Raw genomic sequence first — 22,444 nt, 5'->3', positions numbered from 1 at the left:
GGTGAGTGATGCATTGCACGCTATACAGAGGATTCCGCTGAATAGTTGAATAGCTAGTCTGAATCTGACGTCCAATGATGAATCAGGATATGAGCGTGTCCGACTGCATAGGGAATGAGTAACAGTCGCTGGATAAGACTGGTGATGGTGATGGGGGTGTAAGAGTGATTTTAGGGTTTGTTCTGCGCTTCGGCATGGGGTTTTAACACTTCAGCTCATTGGACCTGAAGGGGAATATATATGTATTGTAGTCCAATCTGTGTCCTGAGCACTACTTCATGTTCACATAAATTTATTATTTTAAGTAATGACTTTTTTGCTTTTCTACTCATTTGGTAGCAAGTCTTTGCTATAAGTATGTCTCCAGTATTGCTTTTTCTTAGCTTCTTGCTATTATCTTCTCTGCTATCTTTCTTGACTCTTTCCCTCTTTTGTCTCCTGATTGTTTTTGATCCGCCTATCTGTGTCTTTTTTTTTCCTCTATCCTCATAATGTTTGGCTCGGTTCCTAATCTTTCTCTTTACTGCTGTGGCTTCCAACATTCCTCCTCCCTCCCTCTCTCTCCTTTCTCTCTTTCCTCAGACTGGACGCAGCAGACTCTGTTTGGTGAGTAGCTGCTGCACAGCCAAAGAATGTAGCCTTCAGTAGAGCTAGCAGTCTAAATCATCAAGGGTTTTAGTCACTTTTGGGAAGACAAGTTGGGAATGGTCACTGTTAGTCATGGAATATACAGTAAATGACCGAAAAATATCAAACGGATGACTCCTTCATGTGTGTGGTATGCATGTCTATTCTCACTTTTCCCCCATTGCATCCTGCCTTATCTTCCTCACCTTCCCTCCCTCTAATCTTTATTCTTTTCCTTCTCCTGGACGTGTGAGGTGTGCTTTTCAGTGTGCTTACCTACTACTCAGTTTTGACTGTGTCTCCTTGGAGACTGTTGCTGAGAGCTGAAATCCCGTCTCCCTTTCTCTGAAATGAATTGCACAAAAGCCATTCAGATTTTGTCAGAGAAGTTTATGAAAGTGTTTCGCGTTGAGAAATTGCTATCATCCATTATCACTGAGACAAATCATACGTACTCCAGCTCTTGATGAACCAAGCGGGGTGTCCTGATAAACGGGACGTGCTGGCTCGTCTCCTCAGTGAGGTCAGAATGAGAGATGTTTGGGTCAGTTTTACCATACAAGTGTATAAGCCCAGTAATGAATTAGTCATATCCATTAAAGTCGGGATCTTGTACGTCATTAGTTTTTTTCCATCAGTCTTAAGATAAAAATAAATGATATTGAATCACTTGCATTGTTCAAAAACAGATTTGCAAAAACTTGATCACAGTTTAACAAAATGATCATATTTACACAAATATGTTTCATATATATTTGAAGTTACAGCACATAACTGTCTGAGGTGGGCCTGTCATTTTAGCTGGTGATTAAATGCCTTATAAATAATCACATTCAGTTATTTTTTATGTCTTGCTTCCTAGCTCCCAACTGACGACAGACACAGCTCAAGCTCAAACACTGTGCACTTCTGCCCTCTAAAGGTGTTATTGCACCTGTCAGAATTTAGAACTTTTTGTTTTTGCAAAAGACTCATGATGACAAGTGCAACATGTGCATTTTCTGCTTTCTTTTATTTGCATGTATTTGCCACAGTACACCTGATAATGTGACATAAACATATTGTGAAGACTGTAGAAAAAAGCCAAAAACTTTTTTTAAAAAATCAGCTCAGGTTATTGCGACCAGGTAATTATATAATAAGTGTGACAGGCCTAATCTGAGGCACCACCTAATTTGCTGTCAGTTTATCCTAAATTAGTGTAATATATCACTGCTTAGTGCAGTGGTTCCCAGTCTCGGTCCTGGCGACTCCATACTCCATACATCTCTACACACCTGACCTAGACCTCAAAGAGCTTGTAAATTAGTTCATGAGTTGAATCAGGTGTGCATGACAAAGCACAGAAATGGGTTTGGGAATCCCAGTGCTAAACAGTGATACAGCTGGTTTAGTGTAAAATATCAAATCATTCTAAAATTAGAAAAATCACTTTTAAATAGAAATAGAAGGATTCTAGCATTGATTTGCTCTTAAATAGAAATCCAGTGAATTTAATTAAATCAGTTTACTACCAGTCAAAGGGCCACATCACTACTGCTCATGCATCTAAGAAGATAGTAATCTTTTTATTTGTTTGTATATATCTTTGGGTTTTTTTTTTTTTTTTTTTTCCCTTCATCTTGGTTGTGTAACTTTTGTTTTGTAACACTAATGCTGAAATGAATGCATAAACTTTTGTGTTTGAGTGGGCTCGATGGAGTTTTCAAGGCATTCAGTAGCTGTAAGTGGCTTTTTCTCATGTATAAACTGAAATCTCTCTCCAGCTCTGAGGATTGTAGTGTGAATAGGGACCTACCCGTTCTGAGGAACTATGCGTAAGTAAACATCCCTCTCGAGGTTTTAGTGGTGGTGGTGGTGGAAACTGCTCTTTGATGCTAATCTGAGACCAGGTTTATGGCTTCTCTAATAATGGTAAAGATTAGGGTTCAGGTCAGAGAGCCTGATCCTGCGATAGTTCTGTCAAAAATCAAATATAGTCTGCTGAGTCATGTTCAGTGTCTAAAGTTTGTTTATTTATTATTACACTAAAGTTTCAAGGCTAGTGTAGCTAACAATTAATGGAAGCTTATAGCTGCCCATTATCACTATGCAGGCCACGTGCCCAAATCATCGCACGCTGGCCTTAAACATTAAGTAATCTCAAATATACTTATACCTACGTGGAACACTGTAGGATATATTTGTCTATAACTATAGTCAAAAGCGTATTGTCTCGCTCAAATTGTGGCAGAAGCCAAAATTTCGTCCTTACTTATTTTGTTTATTTTTAATAATCACGTTATGTCATGTCAGCTTCTATTACTTGTTAGTTATATTAACCTGTAGCTACAATGCAAACTTTAGACACCATACATGTTCTGGCTGATTGACTGTGTTTGAGGTAAGGGGAGAAACTGTATAAATTTGATTTTTGGCTGAACCATCGCTTTGAAGGGCAGGTTCTCGAGCAGTGCTCTGCAGATCCGGTGGTTGGGGCGTGAGTGGTTGAGTTCACAGCTTGTGGTAGGGTTTGTGCACTTGTGTGTGTGTGTGTGTGTGTGTTGATTTTCTGTGTTGGATTAATAATTCCAGTTGTAATTACTTTAGTGGCCAATGGAGTCTAACTGAATGGCATTTGGCTTTTTGACTTCATGTGAAAAATCTAACCCCGTGTGCATGGTTTCAATATTTAGGCTTCAAGATGGAAAATGTTCTTTATCAAGATTTACTGCACATTTTTGATCATACCTCAATCAGTCACATGCAATCACATTCTTTCAGCAGAGCTGGAAAATCCACACTAGTCATTTTGTGGTTTCTCAGCAAGAAAAGCAACCAGTGGTGTTTCAGTAGCACTCTGAAGTCAATGGCATGGTTTTCATTTTGTGTGTTGCTGCGTCAGTCCAGCTTACACCACTATTATTCTTTTATGGATGAAAGGTTGGGGAGTATGCATGAATGACTGACAAATGACACTATTCAAATCATGTCAGTTGGTTGATTTTAACGGTATATCTTAGCCAGTTTTGATTTGATAATCTGTTTCATGGCATGGTTCTGTGTGAAATGAAGTAGCCAGTACCTTGATATAGGGGTGATGAGGCAGACATGGTGAGTATGCTGGGGCTGGGTTTGCTTCTGTTGCCATCAACAGTCTGTGGTAATGTTTTATTTTTATGGAACCATCAGTGTAATGCTTTTGATTGTACGTAGAACAACACACACACACACACACACACACACACGCCATAGTTGATTTTTTGCAGTATTTAGATTCTGGAATGTCTCCTCACAGTAGTCAGCAAGCATACTAGTTAGAACACCCCAGGTCCATGTTTTGTTGGTTTTCTAAATAAGTGATCACATCTTCTGCAAAAGTTCCATTTATTTAACATAAAATTAACATATTGAAAAAATAAATAAAATATAAAATGTGGCATGACTGTGTTCTCTGTGGAGAAGATGTGCTTATTTTCTCTTGGAAAATCAAAAAACATGTAATTTGACCAGCGGTGCCCATACTTTTGCATTTGTCTGTGGATTTTAAATAATGAAATCTGTTCGTCTGGTTGTAGAGACACATTTCTGCGCAGTCTGGCAGCGAAGCAGCGGGAGAAGAGCAGGCCGCAGCTTACTAAGCAGCGTACATCTCTGAATGAGAGTGTGTCTCCTGACCCAGACGTCTGCTCACAGTCTACTGAAACAGTGCAGCCAGCCTCAGAAGGTGACATAATCTGACTCTCTGTTATTCGTCTATTCATCTGTTGTTCTTCTCCACTACCCTCCCTTGGTGTAATTTACTCTTTGCTTCAGTTTTACTCTAGACAGCTCTAACATGCTGCTTAACAAGGTACTCTTACATCCTAAATAGCAGTATTCCATTGCCAATTTCTCAGTGCTCTCTATCTACTCAACCAGACATTCCCTCAGTTGGTGTTTTGATGATTAAGGTGGAGAGCACTGCCCAGAATCTCCCATAGGTCTTCAGTTAGGTTGAGATCATACCCACTCACTGTTGGGATCAAGCTTTCAGGCCTGTCCTGTTGTTTTGGTGTATGCTATGCATGCACTCTCCCATTTGTGGAGAATACAGTGAATGATGATTCATCACATCATCTCATTGTATCACTTTTATTCACATCCCTGTAGTCCAGTGCCTGTGATTTTTTTTTAATTAATTTATTTTTTTGCACCAGCGAACCCTGAAATGTGCATTCGCCTTTATAGTGAGGGGTTTAAGTACTGCAACCTTACTGTAATATCCCTCACTATGCTGTTGTAGATGAACTGTTCTTGCTGATTAGTCTCATCACATCTTGCATTGACATTCAGTTGACCAGGGAACAGTTGCTCTTATGTTTTTCCTTACATATTGCACTAATGCACAAGCATCCCTGTCATTGATTTGTGCGCTAATAGCTGATGTCTTTTCTGTAGATCTAAATGGAACTGGCACTTTAATTATCTGTTGTTCCTGTTGAAACACTAGGAAGTTGAGCTGTCTTTGTGCCTAAAGCTCCTTCCATCCATGCCCCAATGATGACCACCACTTAGATCTTGTACTCTTGCCATCTTGATCTAAAATGAGAGCACCTGGGTCTGCTCAGCATTTTTGTGCATGCCACAGAGCATGGTAGAATGTATTTAGCATTAGTATTTCATGGCCTACATTGCCTAACAGTGCTCTAACCCACCCTCATAATACCCTACTGTTCCTCACCCCACCCAGCAGCTCTCTGCTCCCCTCCTCAGCTTCACCTCTTAAACTCCCTCCAGCTCTGTTTCACTGATTCACTATTATACATAAACACACATTCTGCCACCGTGTGTGTATGTGTCATGAACAATTAGGAAGTTGACTAGACTTTTTGAGTCAGCTCAAGAGGTTATTCTTCCTAGCACCAAGTCCTGGGCCAAGTCAGCAGGCGCTGCACTGTGATTGGCTGAGGGCAGGCCGTGGCGTTTATGTAATGTGCGCCCAGCTGAGAAAGTCGGCATTCCACGTCAAGTGTCACTGTAAAGCGCTCATTAGAATGGGAAGTGTTAGCTTACTTCTTTACTCTACCGAGTGGAGGGGAAGGTGAGCGGTTCGCTCTTTGATTGCTGGTTTGAGGAGCAGGTTCAAATTCAGACTTCAGGAGTGGATGTTCTGTTTCTGGAGAGGAAAAGATGCTGTCATTTTGAACACTGTATGTTTCAGAGGGATGAACTGACGGTAGGTACAGCTGGAACTGAAGGAAAATGTTATTTTAAATTGACGTAGTTAATTTCTAATAAGTTAACTAATTATTAATTTTAACACGAATAATGCTTTATTCAAGCCCATGAATGACTAGAACTCACTAACAGGTCCAAACATTTATTGCACACTTCTATAACTTAAGCATAACTCAGTCACTTTATTCATTTTTTCTAGTAGTTACAGAATAAGAAGGCCTAGAACGTAATACGCCTGGGATTCTAAAAGAAATGCTGTTACGTTGAGCTTATGAAAAATGTGTTGTGTTTTCAGTGAGAGTTTAGGTTTGAACAAATGTCACAAACACTAATATCAGGCTACTGCCGTTTTATCTGCAGTTATTAAGTCATGACTAAATTCGAAGATTGATCACCATGTATCAAATGTTTAGAATACACTACTGATCTAAGACTATTGTTTCCTTATATTATGCTAAAGGGCCAGTGCTACTCCAGCATTTCCCAGCACCAGTTCTATAGATGTGCTTCGCTATACAGACTTACGTTTGTGGCTGCAAATTTTATTTCCACAAAGCAGTAGCGTCTGCGACTAGTTGAATAAAGAAGTAGAATCAGGTGTGTTCCTGCTTGTGTGGAATGAAAGCTTGCTGCAACACCAGTCCTGATTGGAGACCCCTGTAAGCGGTCCCTATCCTACATTTTTTCTGTGTTTTAATCTTCCACTTGTCCACTTGTGACATTTGTGAGGTCTTGCGTACCAAAAACAAGTGTATTTCATTTTTCATGATGATTTTCAGTTCCACTTTCTTTGGATAGACCCAAATAGATTATCTATAGATGTTCAAATTATAAACAATCTGCTGTTGGGGTCAGGGTTAGGATTAGTACCAACATCGAGTTTAGGATCAGGGTAGCGTTAGGTTTAGGTTTTGGGCTGAGGTTAAGGTTATGGTTAATCTTCTGTGTTACGTCAGGTTAACGCTACACCATGCAGTAGAGTAGAACTGGGCACAATGGGCTGCTATTAGCAGTCTTGCATCACTAGGGGTGGGTATGTAACCATTTTTACTATTCAAATATCTGCATTTTTAAAGGAAATAGTTAATGAATAGTTAGTTGTTCAGAAAAAAAACAGCCAACATTTAGCATGAGATGATGCCTACATGTTAATTTGATTGATCTAGGTGTGATATAGAACTATAATGCAGTCACATAAACTATGCAAATTATTTCAAACAAAGTGACTATTTACATATATACTTCCGCTTAGATGGTGCAGTTTAGCTTTGTCACACAATATCAGTTGCTTCGTTCTACATCATACATACAGTTAAAAACCTAAAAATTAAAAAAATGTACACAATTTTCCATTTTTATTCCAAATTACCCATTCATTATTTGAATACGTGATTTAGGTAAACAAATACTAAATTCTATTTGCATGGCCACGCCCATCCTACACTCTTAAAAAAGATGGTTCTTTAAGGGTTCTTTAGTAAAGAAAATGGTTCTTTATAGAACCATGAACAATCAAAAAATCCTTTGCTTGATTAAAGGGTTCTTGGCATTCTGAAAGGGTTCTTCAGATTGATGGAGAAAGTGCTGTAGATGGTTCTATATAGTACCTTTTTGAAAAGGTTCTGGTGTTACGATGTCAACCTTTTTGGTGCTGTATAGAACCCTTTTAAAAAAGGTTCTATGTAGAACCAGCCCATCTGGTTCTGAAGAACCCTTTCACAATGCAAAGAACCCTTCAGTCAAGCAAAGTGTTCTTTGAATGTTCATTGTTCTACATAGAACCCTTGAAGAACCGCCTTTTTAAGTGAAATCATGAGCAGTAAGTGTGCATTATCTTTGTTCTGTTCTGAGCTCTAAAACTCTCCATTTTCTCAAACTCTGGTATTTGGGACGTGGCCCATTTCAGCAGAGTAATGAGGAGCTTGGAGAAGGGTCTATGGAGTGAGTTTAGGATGGGGGTCCTTTTTCCTCCACAGAGAGTAGTTTCCCATGAGAGGGGAGTATTCAGTTTGGCTCTGGTGTAACAGTCAGTCTGTAGAGATGGGCTTTCGGTGCTGGCCAGAGACACAAATGAGGGTCCAGACATCTCTCGCAAATGTACACACACACAAAAACTCATTGGGGAGTGTGAAAGGTGTTTGGCAGCAGAAAGAGGGCTGAAAGGATTATAGAGGGTCTTTTGAGTTGGGCATGAATGAAGTGCTGCGTGGGGGGGAATTACACTTGCTTCACAGACTTGTGTAGTTTGTTAAATGATACAGGCCTTCAAATAGTCCATTTTTTTGTTTTGTGCGTGGTCTTTAAACACAGTAACCGTTTCGGACACACCTGACTAAATGTGTGCTTTTATGTTCATAACGATAATCAGATCTGAAGATTTATGATTAAAATGTTTGATTTGGTTTCCCAAACATAAATGTACAATGATGAGAATGTTTTCTTGAAGTGCCACTCTGACAACACTTGTTACAACACAAGCAGAAACAGAACTGTTCGCTCATTTTGTGTGTGTTTGTGTTAGTGACGGGTCACAGCAGTGGTCCGGAGCCCCAGTCTCCAGAGGGAGACTCCAGCAGGGGCAGCCCCTCCCCGAGCACACTGGAGCAGCCTGGAGAACCCCACACAACCCAGCAGAATGAAACAGGCAAGAGATTACATCTCTCTCTCTCTCTCTCTCTCTCTCTCTCTCTCTCTCTCTCTCTCTCTCTCTCTCTCTCTCTCTCTCTCTCTCTCTCTGTCTGTCTCTGTCTCTGTCTCTGTCTCTTATGCTCTTTCTTTCCTTGCTCTCTCTCTCTCTCTCTCTCTCTCTCTGTCTCTCTCTCTGTCTCTGTCTCTGTCTCTTATGCTCTTTCTTTCCTTGCTCTCTCTCTCTCTGTCTCTCTTGCTTGCTCGCTCACTCGCTTTGTCTCTCTCTTGTTCTCTTCCCTCTCTCTCTCATGCTCTCTCTTTCTGCATCTCTTGCTTTGCTCTTTAATTTTTTTCAGTTTCTTTCTTTCTCTCTGCTTTTCTCACACACTTGCTTTTCTGTTTCATTCTTTCTTTTTCTGTTTCTTTTTTTCTCTGTATTTTTGTCTCTCGCTCATTGTCATTTCTTGCTTTCTTTCACATGCTTACTTTTCTTTCTCTCTTTGACTTTTTCCCTGTGCCTCTTTCATCTTTTTCCTTCTCTTTTCGTTTTCTTTTTTTCTGTCTCTCTCATGATCTTTTCTTTCTCGTTATTTTTTTCTCTGGCACACTTGCTATTCTCTTTTCCTATTCTCTCTCTCTCTCTTATTCTGTGAGAGTAAGGATGAGCAGTAAAAATGACTGTTGGTTTAGTTTAGATGTAGATTTGTGTAGACACACTCAGAGTGCCTCAATCATCTGACTGTTGACCCATTCCACTTCTGGCTGAGCTGTTACTGTTTTCTTTTCTCTTCTCAGAGAGTTTAGCCCTAATTTCAAACACAAATATTTTCCCTCTGTGGTTTTGAACATTTCAGCCTGATCCCATCTCCCCTCCTAGCAGTCTTCAGTTTAAATGACCCCCACCGCTAATGAGCTGGCGTCCAGGGAGTGTAAATTAGCCTGAATAGACGGTCAAGACATAAACAGTTTGAAGCAGGAGAGGGAGATTGGGATTTCCTTTATCCGGGTTCCATTCTGGCTGCAGTTGTGAGACAGGCAGCAGACAGTGGAGGAGGATGTTGGACCGAACTGCAGGCAGTACAACAGAGCGCTTAGTGTCAGTGAGATGTTAGGATGGTAGCGTGTGGAAATACAGAGCTTTGCTCACATGCTGGGGCTTTTAAAGGTAGGCTGTTTTGTGCCTGTTTTTGTTGAGAATGGTGGTGATGCACCAACTTGAACCAAACGTGACCGAGCTGTGTGAGTTTAATGATAAAGGTAATAGGTTGACATTTAATATGTTGCTTTACATGCATGCAAGTGATTAACTTTTTTTACTTTCCTCAGTTTTAGGTGAAATGTCATAATTTTGGAATATGCAGATTCATGCATTTGTTTAGAGCATATCAACTGACTTCACCTTCCAAACCAGTGTGACTAATGAGCTGAATTTTTTGCAGTGTGGATGATCTATTATTGTGTTTCTCTTTGTGCTCAGCCTTTTCCTCATTTAAAGGAATGCTAAACAAATTTGTGCTGTTATCTGGTTTCTGATCCTGTATTATTAAACTTTTGTTTATGAAAATGGACAAATGTGAAAATAGTAATAGCAGCCATTTCAAAGCTTGTATTTTGTCTGTACTCATGTCTTTTCTTATAGATAACACTATCATACAGTGTCAGAAACCATATTGTTGCTTTCAGAACATCTCAATTTTTGTCATTATTAAACTTTTTTTTTACATAATTTGAAAATGTCAACTGCCTTTTGCATGGGGTAAAAATTTTGTGATTAATGGACCAATAAAAATACTTAGAATAAAATCTTTTCAAATTAACTTGTATTAACAATTCAGAGCGTTTCCTTCTCCTATGAAGTTACCATGTGATTTAGCAGTTTGCTGTTTTACTTCATTTGAAGTAAAGGGAAAATTGTGTATAAATGATTTGTTTTAATCAAATGAATCCCTTAATGATTCACATTTGGATCTCGGTGAAGAGCTGGTCCTGCATCAGTGTGCAATGTATGTGAAGCAAGCTGATATACGAGCTGATCCTTTCTTCTCTCACCTGCAGGGGGCAGCGTGCAGCGTCAGGGCAGCCACAGCACCCTCTCCAACGACAGGAAGTTCATGCTGGATATGCTTTATGCCAAGTCCTCCACCTCTAGCAACACCAGCGACATATCAGTGCCCCTAAAAAGCCCCGGCCCAGAGGACTCTTTTGGGGGCAGTTCTGGGTCTGAGGACTCAAGCATCTCCAGCCTTGTAGGCCGTCTGTCCAACCTGCGCTCGTGCACCACCCAGTCCAGTGAGGACGCATCCCGGCGGGCGGAGCTGGAGGGGCTGGGGGGCACTGCTCAAGCAGCACGAGCCAGGCTGGCGGAGGAGCAGAGGCACCGGCAGGTGCGGCCACAGTACAGTATCGATGCTGAGACGCATTCACGCAGCCTGGAGAAGACCATGATGACCCCACTGTCCCGGAACAGCCAGGATGCGTGGGATCAGCTTCAGCCCAGGTCCAGAGCCCTGCGCATCAAAGACCTGGACTTCTCCGACCTGCTGGAGGAAGAGGACATAGACGTGCTGGACGTAGACGCATTCGACACAGGAATGGTCAATGGCATCCCACCACCTCCACCACCAGGAGGACGACTAGGATCCCTTCCTCCTCCCCCACCTCCTCCTCCTGTGCCAGCGGGACTGTCTCCTCCCCCACCTCCTCCTCCACCTCCTCCTGTTCCTGGAGGTCTTGGTGGACCACCCCCTCCTCCTCCCCCAGGTGTGCCCCCTCCACCTCCTCCTCAGGCCCCAGACCCAGCCTTCGTCAAGAAATGTAAAACGGTCAAGCTGTTCTGGAAGGAGCTCAAACAGCCGGACAGCCCCAGGAAGTGCAAGTTTGGGCGGGGCACAGTGTGGGCGTCGCTGGACAAGGTTACCGTGGATACGGACAAACTGGAGCACTTGTTTGAGTCCAAGGCGAAGGATCTTCCTGTGGCAAAGGTAACATACAGACATATCTGACAAACAATGAAACAGTCAGCAGGCAAAGTATGGTTAAATTTATAGGGCTCGTATCTTGGACAACCAAATTTTCTTCTCTTTATTTGAAGTAACACAGTTTGATGTAATATATAAACATTGCTAAATTTTCAAAACTTTTCATTCTCTAGTCCATATAACTAAGCTGCAAAAACGTCCTGTTTTAAATTCATTTTTTTGTGATGTCTCAAAACATTGTGAAAAAAGCACAATACAGCACAACCAATCAGAACAGGGCTCATTTACATACATCAGTCTGAAAGGCACAGTAACAACAACAGCTTGTTTGATTCTAAGGGATAAACCGAGGTGGGAAAGTTGTTCTGTAAAAATGATGTCCTGTTTTTTGTTAGTAAACTCACGCAAAGGTTATAAGTTGATCTCAGGAAAAACAAGGAAATATAAGGAAGATGTAGGATATGGGCCCCACTGATGAAGTGTAACTCTGTCAAACTGACTTTATTTTAATAAGTTGTCAGGGAAGGAAAAAGCACTGAAAATCAGTGACAATTCATTTGAATTCAAGTGAAGGTATTAATAAAGAAATTCAAATTCAAACAATTGTAGCAGCAACTTTAGGTTGTGCTGTTGAGCTTGTTAAAATGAGATCAGCAAAATAAATAGAAAATTTCAAAAATGCAGTAGCCATTATTATAAGAAGTTATGCCACAGTTTGCTTTTCTGTGTGTATTTTGTTAATGTCATCCATACCTAAACAACACTGACCAACTCTGAGCATCATTACAAAGAGAGCAAAATCAGTCCTGTTTAACTGGATTAACTGTAGCTCAGTATGGAATACAGAAATCATTGTTCTTGTAGTTTTGGTAGTGTTGTCTGTAAACATGGCACTTCTGGGGCTTTTTTGTCTGTTCCAACTTACCAAACGTCAGAGAAACGAAACATTGTGAGGCATATCTTGCATCCATCTCTTCAAGTATTGCGATGTTATACGGTATTTTTGCCATATCAACCACCCCTACCATGAAGCTTAGATCTATTAACCTGACAGCTAATTGTTTCCTCAGCTTGGAAGTTGAGTTGTGAATTATTGTTTGTTTATTTTTTTTGTCTGTAATGATTATTAAGAATTAAAATAGCCAAGTTAAATACTTTATTACAAGTTCATTTTAAATAAATGTAAGTTCATATGTAAAAGAACAATGGTTGATTTTGAAATCCATCAGTTGTGTTGCTTTCAAAAAGGATTTGTTTCCCCTTCGCCTGAGCTCACTTGTCTCATAATGAAAGGACATAGACGTTCATGGTGTGCTATTAAGGGTAGCGATCCTGTTCCAAATGTGAATTGCTCCTTCTCTTGGTTCTTCAGAAAGGTCCGGAGGTGAAGAGGCCGGAAATTGTTGTTCTCGATCCTAAGAGGAGCAATGCCATCAACATCGGCATGACTGTTTTACCTGCTGTGCATGTCATCAAAACTGCAATCCTCAACTTTGATGAATTTGCCATCAGTAAAGAGGGGATTGAGGTACTGCACTACTCATTTCATCCACAAGAGAGCAGCAGCTTTATACTTTTCTCAGATACTCTTGAAAGAGTGCTGATGAGACATTCTTTATGTAAAGCTTTAGCAACATTGTCTTTTTCTTCTCTCACTCACTCCACTTACTCACTCTGTAGAAAATCTTGACTATGACTCCTACGGAAGAGGAGAAGCAGAAGATCCAGGAGGCACAGCTGGCTAATCCGGACATGCCACTGGGTACAGCAGAGCAGTTCCTGCTCACTCTGTCTTCTATCAGTGGCCTCACAGCACGCCTGCAGCTCTGGGCCTTTAAACTCAACTACGAGAGCCTGGAGAAGGTCACCTATCTCTTCTTTTTTTTCTTTTTTTTTTCTTCTTTTTTTTTTGTAGCTTTGCATGTGCACAGAATATATCATTTAGGAAGATCACTATTACCAATAATAATAATAATAATAATAATAATAATAATAATAATAATAATAATAATAGAGTTGCAATTAAGAATTATAACTTCACTTTTTTTCCATAATTGATGACTAATCAACTTTATCAATGAGTATATATGAATATTTAATAACTTTATTTAAAGCTGCAATGTGTATGTTTTGTAGTTACTTTTTATTAGATTTTTATTTAAAGTGGAAGAAGTAGCATTACTGAGTCAAGAGGGAAAAAACAGCATAAAATATGAAATATGTGTGTGCTGCTGTGAGTCACCCTGTAAAGCCTGAAATAATAATTTAAGTCAGAGGCATCAGATCAGATTTCGTGTGAGTTTTTCAGACCACATTATGTGTCTTTACGTATTAACGTCACATGCACAGGCTCAGGACGGACCTGTTCAATAGTCTCAAATACAAAATCAACATTATAGTGATGAAGGTATGATGACAATAGTAGATTATTCACTTACATCCTCAGAAGACACATCCTTAATGTTTTGACTGAGTTTGCTTCGAATACTCATTTGAATTTCAGTGCAGTCAACAGATTCATCCGTTCAGAGAATGGGCCCAAATCACAACTGACATTACAAAATATTTTTCTGCATGTGGCGTGCGATTACATGTTTCCACCAGAGAGGTCTCTAAAACTTGCATAGTGTAACTTTTACCATGGGTAAAGATAGCATGGGGAAGTTAAAATATAGTTTTGTGATGAGTACTCAAGCATTTAGAAAGATTACAGATACGAGGCAAAAGGTGCCTTTTTTGCATGGTTCTCTATGGTTTGAAACAGGAATTGTCTATAATGTGGACTGAAGATCATTTATGCTGCTTAGGCATTAATTCTTTGTTCAGCTCTCCCTGTTTTGATACCCTGTTGTCATTCATAACTCCCCTGTCTCCTCTCCGGTTCATCCTGTAGGAGATAGCTGAGCCCCTTTTCGACCTGAAGCTCGGTATGGAGCAGCTTGCCAAGAACAAAACCTTCAAGCGTATCCTAGCAACTCTGCTGGCCATTGGCAACTTTCTCAACAGCTCCAGCGTGAGTAGAGCGTCTCGTTTACCTTAATGCAGCTAACGAGCCATATGAGAAATCTGATGCGTGCTATAAGGCCAGGTGTGCAGGTCTAAAGCCTGGTGCACTTTACACATAAGCAGCACGGTGTGGCTACAGTAATCCTTTGCTGTTGTCCGTCTGCTGAACTGTGACAGGGAAAGACGATTAGGACTCTGCACGTTTGCTATGGTTGGATGCTAAGCTCTAAAGTTTAACAAGCCAGGTGTGATGACCTTCAGAGAGACAGGCTGGCTGATAGGACTGAAGATAATGGCTACTTTAAGGCCTGTGTGGAATGTAAATGTGGTTTATTCTGGCCATCTTATTTACTATGGGACTTAATTTTGCTATAGGGTTGCTATAAGTAGTCAGTATTGGTACCATGCTTTTTCTCTCCATGTGACTTTTCGTATCTAATTTCTAAACAATGATTTATTTATCAAAGTACTGAAATCACTTAATCCCTCAATGGCCTCGCTCATCAATATCTTCCCAAGTTTTTCTTAAATTTGTTCCTTAGAAGGGTCCTATGGAAAGGTCTAAATCAGATTCATAACGTGTTCTTAAACTGCAGAATTGTACACATTGTGCTCTCGAGTGTGTGTGTAGAATCTGTTCTTACCTAAGAACAAATGCCAAATAGGAAAACGTTGCTGAATGTCAGAATCTTTGTGAAAAGTGCATAAATGGGTTATACGAAGAAATTTCTTCTTAAGAATGGTTGGTGAGTAAGGCCCAGTGACCATAACATTCCGAAAAGAGTCCACTATAAGGTGGGCAAGAAATATGGCTTTAGGAGTTATTTCTAGCTCAGATATCAAGCACTTGTGTGTCCATCTTGTGTCAGTGTTTTCAAGGAAAGCTTTTTAAAAAGTTTTCTTTAATACCGTGGAATGCCAGTGACAATAATGGCTCAATCTGACAAAACTCAACAGGATAAAAATCCTTTAGAATGGTCCAAAAAAGAAAAAAAAAAAGATTAACACTCAAATTAAACAGTATTACTAGCATGTGTTAAGGGCGAATTTATTGGCATGGACATGATAAAGAGCATTCTAGCCAAAAACTAGCGTTGTGTTTTTTTTGTTTTTTTGTTTTTTTTGTGTTATGCAATATTCTGTAGAGCAGTATTGCATAGACTGTTGCAACACTGCTGTAGGTGGCAGATAAACATGTTTACAACTGGTGTAGTGATAGTGATGGACATTTTTCATATTGGCTGGAGTGTCCTTTTCAAGCAATATTTCAGCAATGCAAGGATGGTAACTGCATGTAGAGACAAAATATATTTCCAACAAACTTCACATCCACTTACATTGATTTGAGTTGTGAAGTATTAATTAAAATATCTTGATGTTTAAACTATCAGCTTAAAGTAGAAACAAATAAACTGTTGTTTTATCAACTGTTTTCAGTGTAAATGAATCTTCTTTTGTGAATTAAATCCACTTTTGAACAAGGTGTTTTTCCTCAGGTTAATTCACAAAGCAAGAATGTTTCTTCTGCTTGAGGCACTGACTCTTTGTCTTCTGTCTCTTTGGCAGGCGAAGGGGTTTGAGCTGACTTACCTGGAGAAGGTAACTGAGGTGAAGGATACAGTACACAGGCAGTCTCTGCTGCATCACTGCTGTAACTTTGTGGTGGACAATTTCCCAGACACAACAGATGTGTACTCAGAAATCTCCGCCATCACCAGATCTGCCAAAGTAGGTCTCATAAACTGTCAGCAGATTATTTATCTGTGAAGCCTATATTGGTCTTACATTTTGTAAGTCTTGCCCTTTAAAATAAGTTATTGTAAAAGTCCTATGTCAACACTTTCATCTGAAAAGTCTTTAAGAATCAATAATGCATTCCTGTTTTTAGGAATGTGTCTGTGTATTTGTTTATGTCCTTGTTACAATCTTTTGATTCTTCTTTTTTCTTGCTTTTATGTTTGGCTCTTTTTTTGTGTTTCTTTTAGGTAGACTTTGAGCAGTTGTCTGACAACCTGGTTCAGCTGGAGAGGAAGTGTAAGACCTCATGGGACAACCTCAAGGTGATGGCCAAGCATGAGACCAAACCTCAGCTGAAGAACAAAATGACAGAGTTCCTCAAAGACTGCACAGAGAGAATCATCATTCTGAAAGTGGTGCACAGGCGCATCATAAACAGGTGAAAGGTCATGCTGTGATTGTCCTGCTGCACAGAAAAAGAACGTTATTGATTTAATTTGCAGTTTAAGTTATTTCTATATAGTTTTATGCTTAGAGAAACAGCCTCTGTGCTGTAGCTGTATCATTGTAGTCTTCAGGGATGCAAGATTGGAATTGGATGTTTTTTTTGCTCCAAACATGCAATTGGCCAATTTAGTATTCTTATTTTGCCAAGTATGTTTAAATTTTATGATGTAAATGTACACACAAACCTAAATGTTGTAGCATAATTGACTCATTGTGCCAAACAGCCAGTTGCCTCTTGTAGCACTTTAACATTTTATTTGATTCATTTTATTTAAATAGACAGCAGACTTTTCGTTTAAGTTTGCCGCATTAAAAAAACAAATCACTGCTGTCAGAACAAAACCTTGTATCTCCAAAATGGTTACTTTTCAGGAGAGTAAAAACTTTAACTTTTAGTGTATGTTATCTGAAATATTTAATTCTAGCTGACTATCAGTCTAATCATAATTAGATTTTGTAGAATGAATTAATAAATAAATAACCAACCATACAAAATGGAAATAAAAGGTTTTGTCATGACTGTGACAAAATAATGCTATTTATAATGCAACAAAGGGTAAAAGAAAGTACTGGAAATGTGCTAGTATTTCATGTGTGTCACCTACACAATGTGTGCTTCTGGTTTTAAACAAGGCTGATAAAAATGGCCAAAAAAGTCACCAATCAGCCATTTTTTCTGTAAAGAAATCAGAATTGGCCATAAAAAATCATAATCAATTCACTCCTAGTAATATTGGCTTTACTCCAAATCCAGTTAATCACACTAGATGCATTTGGTATGCTTCTTTATTTTTGCACCGGAGCTACAAGGCTAATGTAGCTAAGAAGTAATGGAGGTTAGGAAGAGGTTCCAGTTAGGATTGTGTAAACTGCATGCTTGTTTAAAAAAACATTTTGCTGTTGTCCAGTCAGTATATGTCAATATAATGTTTCACCCAACTATTGCTTCAGTTCCCTCTACTCGTCTTTCTCTCTCAGATTTCACTCGTTCCTTTTGTACTTGGGTCAGCCCTCATACTCAGTCCGGGACACTAAAATCACCCAGTTCTGTAAGATCATCAGTGAATTCTCTCTGGAGTACCGTACCACCAGAGAGAGGGTCCTCACCCAGAAACGCAAGCGTGCGGCCCACCGAGAACGCACCAAGACCCGTGGCAAAATGATCACTGAGGTAAAAGTTGTATACGTTTTCAGGCTGAGGAACATTAGACACAGATCAGGGCATGCATTCAGCCAGGAAGCTGATTTGTTTACGGTATATCATGTGACAGTGATCATATATCCTATTGAAACCTATACCACCTCTATTTATATCCTTCTTTTTAAGACAGCGAGCTGCTTTTGCCTTAAATGTGAGTCTATACTCCCGGTCTCTAACTAGCTAATATCACTTATACTCTTGCAGACTGAGAAATTCTCTGGAGCTGTCCCGTCCATCTCCCAGGAAAGCCCCTCCCCTGTCTCCATGACAACAGAAGCGGAGCCAGCCCAAGAGGAACACGAGAACATGAAGAACCTTCTTATCGCTAATGACGACCGAAGCAAACTGCGCAGGTCCCGTGCTGTACGAAGTAAGGACATCACCTTATGAGCTAGTCCCTTAGAAAATAACATAACTAGTCCCTACTTTACCTGTGTTGCTGTCATGAAACAGCAACATAGACAGAAAGTACAGTGTATTTAACACTTGATAAAGGCAAAGTCTAGTTTAAATGACAAACTTATTTTATATAAATAAGTGAAATGGCAAAAATTTGTAGGAACAGAACCAATAACAAAATCCTGTCCATCAGCAAGAGAGTTTTGGGGTTGTAATTGAGTCATGTTCTCTAACAGAGCTGGTGTCAGCTGACTCTGATACTACTCCCACTTCACCCATCCAGGATTCTAATGATGAAGGTAGAGCACATACTGCATGTTGCTGGTGTGCAGACAGAAGATTTTTCTATTTACAATGAAGCTGATTTTATAGCTGCTCAACTGAGGCCTTTTGTCCATTTGAGAAGAGGCATTGTGGAGGGACAAATTTATAGATGTCATCACGAGAACTCGTTTTCTATGTGCTGACTAGCACTGCTTATTGGACAAAGCTCAACTGAGCAGCATTAACAGATGCCAGTATTAAAACTGGACTATTTGGTCTTCCAGAGGGGTCTAATTATTCTGAGAGTTTGCCTACTTCACCATTAGAGAGCTCAGAAACACAGGGCTTAAGTGATGAAGGTACCGTGCTGACTGCATGGCCCTAGCATGTGAAATAAGAAAGCATGTAACAAATCACACAATAACACGGAACAATGCGAGATGCAAAGTCTTTATTATATGCATTTGTACTTATGGGTTGTTGTGGATTAACCTGAAGTGGATCCTTAACAAGTCAAATTGCCTGAATTTGAATGTGGATTTTGTGATTTATCAGTCGTCTGAATACTCTTGCGCTTTGACTGGAAACAAAGATATTTTACCTCAGTCCTCCTGTTTTTGAATGATTTACTAATGCATTTTCACAATGGTGCTGTGCAGGTTTAGGAAGAGTTAGTCCATCACCGTCTACAGGCAAAGAGGACAGTGCAAATTTGCAAGATGACGCCACAGATGAGATCATGGATCGGCTGGTCAAGTCTGTTACCCAGAATCCCTCAGAGAGGGCGTCTAGCCCTAAAGAGAGGAAAAGATCACGGCTAAACCGGAAATCATGTGAGTAATGTGCGAACTACTAAATATTCATGATTAAAATCAGCCTTATGTTCAATGGTGGTATTCTGGCTTATGTAAAAAAACATATCAGAGCCAGATTTACAAATTAATTGGTGTGTTTATTAACAGGATATGGCTTTCACCATTTAACTAGAGATCAGCTGATCAGCTGTTCCACACGCACTACTTAACCCTCGTGTGGTGTTCATGTGTTTCTTACTCAGTGGTCTGGTGGACCCACAGCATTATTGTTTTTTTAAATCAATACCGCCATAATAATTTATGTAAGAATATCAGATGTATAAAATGTTAAGTGGCCAGCGTAGGGTTCTCCTTTAGCAGATGTAGCCATTCAGCAGCCTGTCCATGTTGTCCACCCTCGCACACACATATACAAACACATACACACAGACACACACACACACTAACAGCAGGCCATGTAGGAGGAGAACAGAGTGAAGGGACACAGCACCTCCACACTTTTATTCCCCACAGGTTCACCCCAACACCACGTGTGATATAATGTGTAGGGGCTGTACAGTGTGAAGTCATTGAAAATGTGTTATTTTATATGCTCACAGAAAATGAGCAAAGGCCAAAGAATCAGAGGTTGAAATAATAATAAATCGCATCATTTTTTCTTTTGGTAAACATTGAAAATAGGTGCCACAGACCCCAACACCACACAAAGGTTACAAGTGATACTTCTTGAAATCACATCAGGATTTTGAAAGCTACATTTACATTACAAGGCTGAAGTGGCACAAATCCATTATTTTCCTTTAATGTGACTCAGATCAGATTTTATTTCTAGAACTGTGTGGACACACAAATCTTTTCCTTTTTCCCCCCCTTCAAATCATATCTGGCCTGATGCATTTTCATGTGTTGTCCTGGATTGGATACTTATTTGATGATTTGAATGTTTTTGTCTAACATTAATGTAGACACAAATCAGATCTGAGCCACTTTCATATGTGGTCATAGATCAGATACTATATATGACCATATGTTGATATGAATCACTTGCACAGATGAACATGAATCATAAAGGCAGGAAGATCAGATCTGGGCAAAGAATTGCTTTTGACCTATGAGTTGTAATGTGAACATCATAAAAGAACATGAAAAGAAAATTAGAATCAGTCCGTTTGTTTGTCTCATATTGTACATCCCACATATTCATCTTTAAATAAGTAAGCTGGCCCCAGGGACTGCTGGCCTTCAGTGTAGTGTGAAAGTTAAGTTTGGGTATGTTCTCAGTCCAAAGGAGAAAACAAGGGATTTTATTTTGGTATTTAGATGCTGCGATTTGTCTGTGTCCAAAACAGGCCATAATCTGACTGGTTCCTTTCCTCTGTTTGCAGAGAATCCTAAATCTCTCTATCAGATCAGGCTTGTGTGCAGCTTTTCTCTCTTCTTCCCTTTGTTTGCTGTGTTAAACCACCTGACAGTTGAGAAATAGGCTAGAACAGGAAAAAGCATCCTAATTCTAGGTCACTCTCTCATAGGTTATCTTTGACAAAAGGAGAGCACACATACCTTCAATCCTGAATAAATGTTTTTGATGCCTTTAGACTGTTATGGACTGTTATAACATGCTCCATCTAGACCAGGAGCCCAGTCCTGGTCAGGGAGACTTACCACTATACTGAGTTTAGCTCAAACCTCAATCAAAACACCTGATTCAGGTAATTAAGGCCTTCAGAGGCATTGAATATTACAGCCTGGTGTGTTGGGTCTGACCAATGATTTTTATTAAGCATTTCATATTGCGCTGAACTAAATCCAATTTAACTAGACTATGCAAATTGTAATAAAGCACAAATTTAACAGCATTCTTTAGTACTCATGATATTAATAGTATGTTCAGAATAGCATATTGTGGCATAATTCACCACCGTAACAATACATATTGTCATATCGTTGACACCTAATTATTGGATTTTACCTCATAGACATGGACATTGGCACATTTAAAGATATATATACACACACACACACCACACATTCCTCCATTGTGTTTACAGATAGCATACAGAAAGCCTTTCGCATAGGAATGTAATAAGTGATACTGTGCCATCTTTACAGAGTATTAACGCAGAGATGTATGTGTTGTGTTGCAGTGAGAAGGACACTTAAGAGTGGACTGAGTGTGGACGTGGTGCAGGCACTGGGTCTGAACAAGGCTACGGAGAAAGTCTGAGACTGGAGTAACAGATCTATGGTCAACTGAATCAGCTGCGTCGATGGAAGAGGCTAATCCTAGATCCTGAGACGAAATTTAGACAACCCTGAGAAACGAACTGAGCGGAGACCTGATGGACAGCTGATCTCCCAGTGAAGACTGTTTCTCACTCATCTGCTGCAGACGCACTTCAGCTTCCTGTCTGAGTAATGGAACTTTTATCCACCAGAACTGAATGCAAAACGCTAAACTTTTCTATTATCAGATACTGTAAGAGACTCCTGACAGGCAAGCACATATGATTTAGTGTTTTAATTGGTACATTTAAGTATTAAAGTATTAAACACCAGACAAGCTCTATTAATGTAATATATATGATCCAACAATGATGTAAGTTTTAGCAGAAACAGTTTGTACAGGTGCAAGTTCTTTTTTTTTTTGTAAATTAAGAGCATTTTCTTATGTAGCACATCTGCATATTCAAAAAGGAACGAAACTCAAATGGTCAAACTTCAGCTTTGTATAGATTTTGAGTAGAGGGGAATGTTCAATATGGACACAGATGTTTGTTAAAGTTACTGTTTTACTCTGATCTAGGGTCAGTTCAGCTTCTTAAATGAATGTTTGACAGAAAAATCTTTATAAAAAAAAAAAAAAAAAAACCATTTTTTCAGAGTTGGCTTCGTTAGCTTTGCAGCGGAGCTTCAAGGCTAGTGTAGGTAAACATAATGGAAGTCTGTGTCACCCAAAGTCTTTGCACCAATGCAAATCTTTTTAGGTGGCCTAGACTATCCTCACGGCTTTGGTGCAGAATTAAAGACGCAGACTTCAGACTCCAAACATGTCTTGATTGATCGACTCTGTTTAGGGAGAACTG

At 39.7% G+C, this 22,444-nt stretch overlaps 1 protein-coding gene across 8 annotated transcripts in view; it reads left to right on the top strand.

Moving 5' to 3' along the window:
- The window catches only part of fhod1 (formin homology 2 domain containing 1), a 79,363-nt gene extending 57,143 nt beyond the window's left edge, over positions 1-22,220 (top strand). For 2 of the 8 annotated variants that reach the window (XM_036584172.1, XM_036584169.1), the window contains 16 exons: positions 583-606; positions 2,394-2,444; positions 4,185-4,333; positions 8,348-8,470; positions 10,510-11,435; positions 12,805-12,960; positions 13,113-13,295; positions 14,326-14,445; positions 16,005-16,166; positions 16,424-16,614; positions 17,661-17,853; positions 18,088-18,253; positions 18,519-18,581; positions 18,831-18,905; positions 19,206-19,379; positions 21,506-22,220. In XM_036584172.1, coding sequence (XP_036440065.1) covers positions 583-606; positions 2,394-2,444; positions 4,185-4,333; positions 8,348-8,470; positions 10,510-11,435; positions 12,805-12,960; positions 13,113-13,295; positions 14,326-14,445; positions 16,005-16,166; positions 16,424-16,614; positions 17,661-17,853; positions 18,088-18,253; positions 18,519-18,581; positions 18,831-18,905; positions 19,206-19,379; positions 21,506-21,585 — 2,836 coding nt within the window. In that variant the 3' untranslated portion in view covers positions 21,586-22,220. The remainder of the gene's footprint in view (positions 1-582; positions 607-2,393; positions 2,445-4,184; positions 4,334-8,347; positions 8,471-10,509; positions 11,436-12,804; positions 12,961-13,112; positions 13,296-14,325; positions 14,446-16,004; positions 16,167-16,423; positions 16,615-17,660; positions 17,854-18,087; positions 18,254-18,518; positions 18,582-18,830; positions 18,906-19,205; positions 19,380-21,505) is intronic. The other 6 variants (XM_036584173.1, XM_036584170.1, XM_036584176.1 and 3 more) reach the window with 4 other exon arrangements.
- The last annotated feature ends 224 nt before the right edge of the window (positions 22,221-22,444 follow it).

Source organism: Colossoma macropomum, unplaced genomic scaffold (genome assembly GCF_904425465.1).
Source record: "Colossoma macropomum unplaced genomic scaffold, Colossoma_macropomum, whole genome shotgun sequence".
In the NCBI taxonomy this organism is placed as follows: domain Eukaryota; kingdom Metazoa; phylum Chordata; class Actinopteri; order Characiformes; family Serrasalmidae; genus Colossoma; species Colossoma macropomum.
This window is presented reverse-complemented; position numbering and strand designations above follow the sequence as displayed.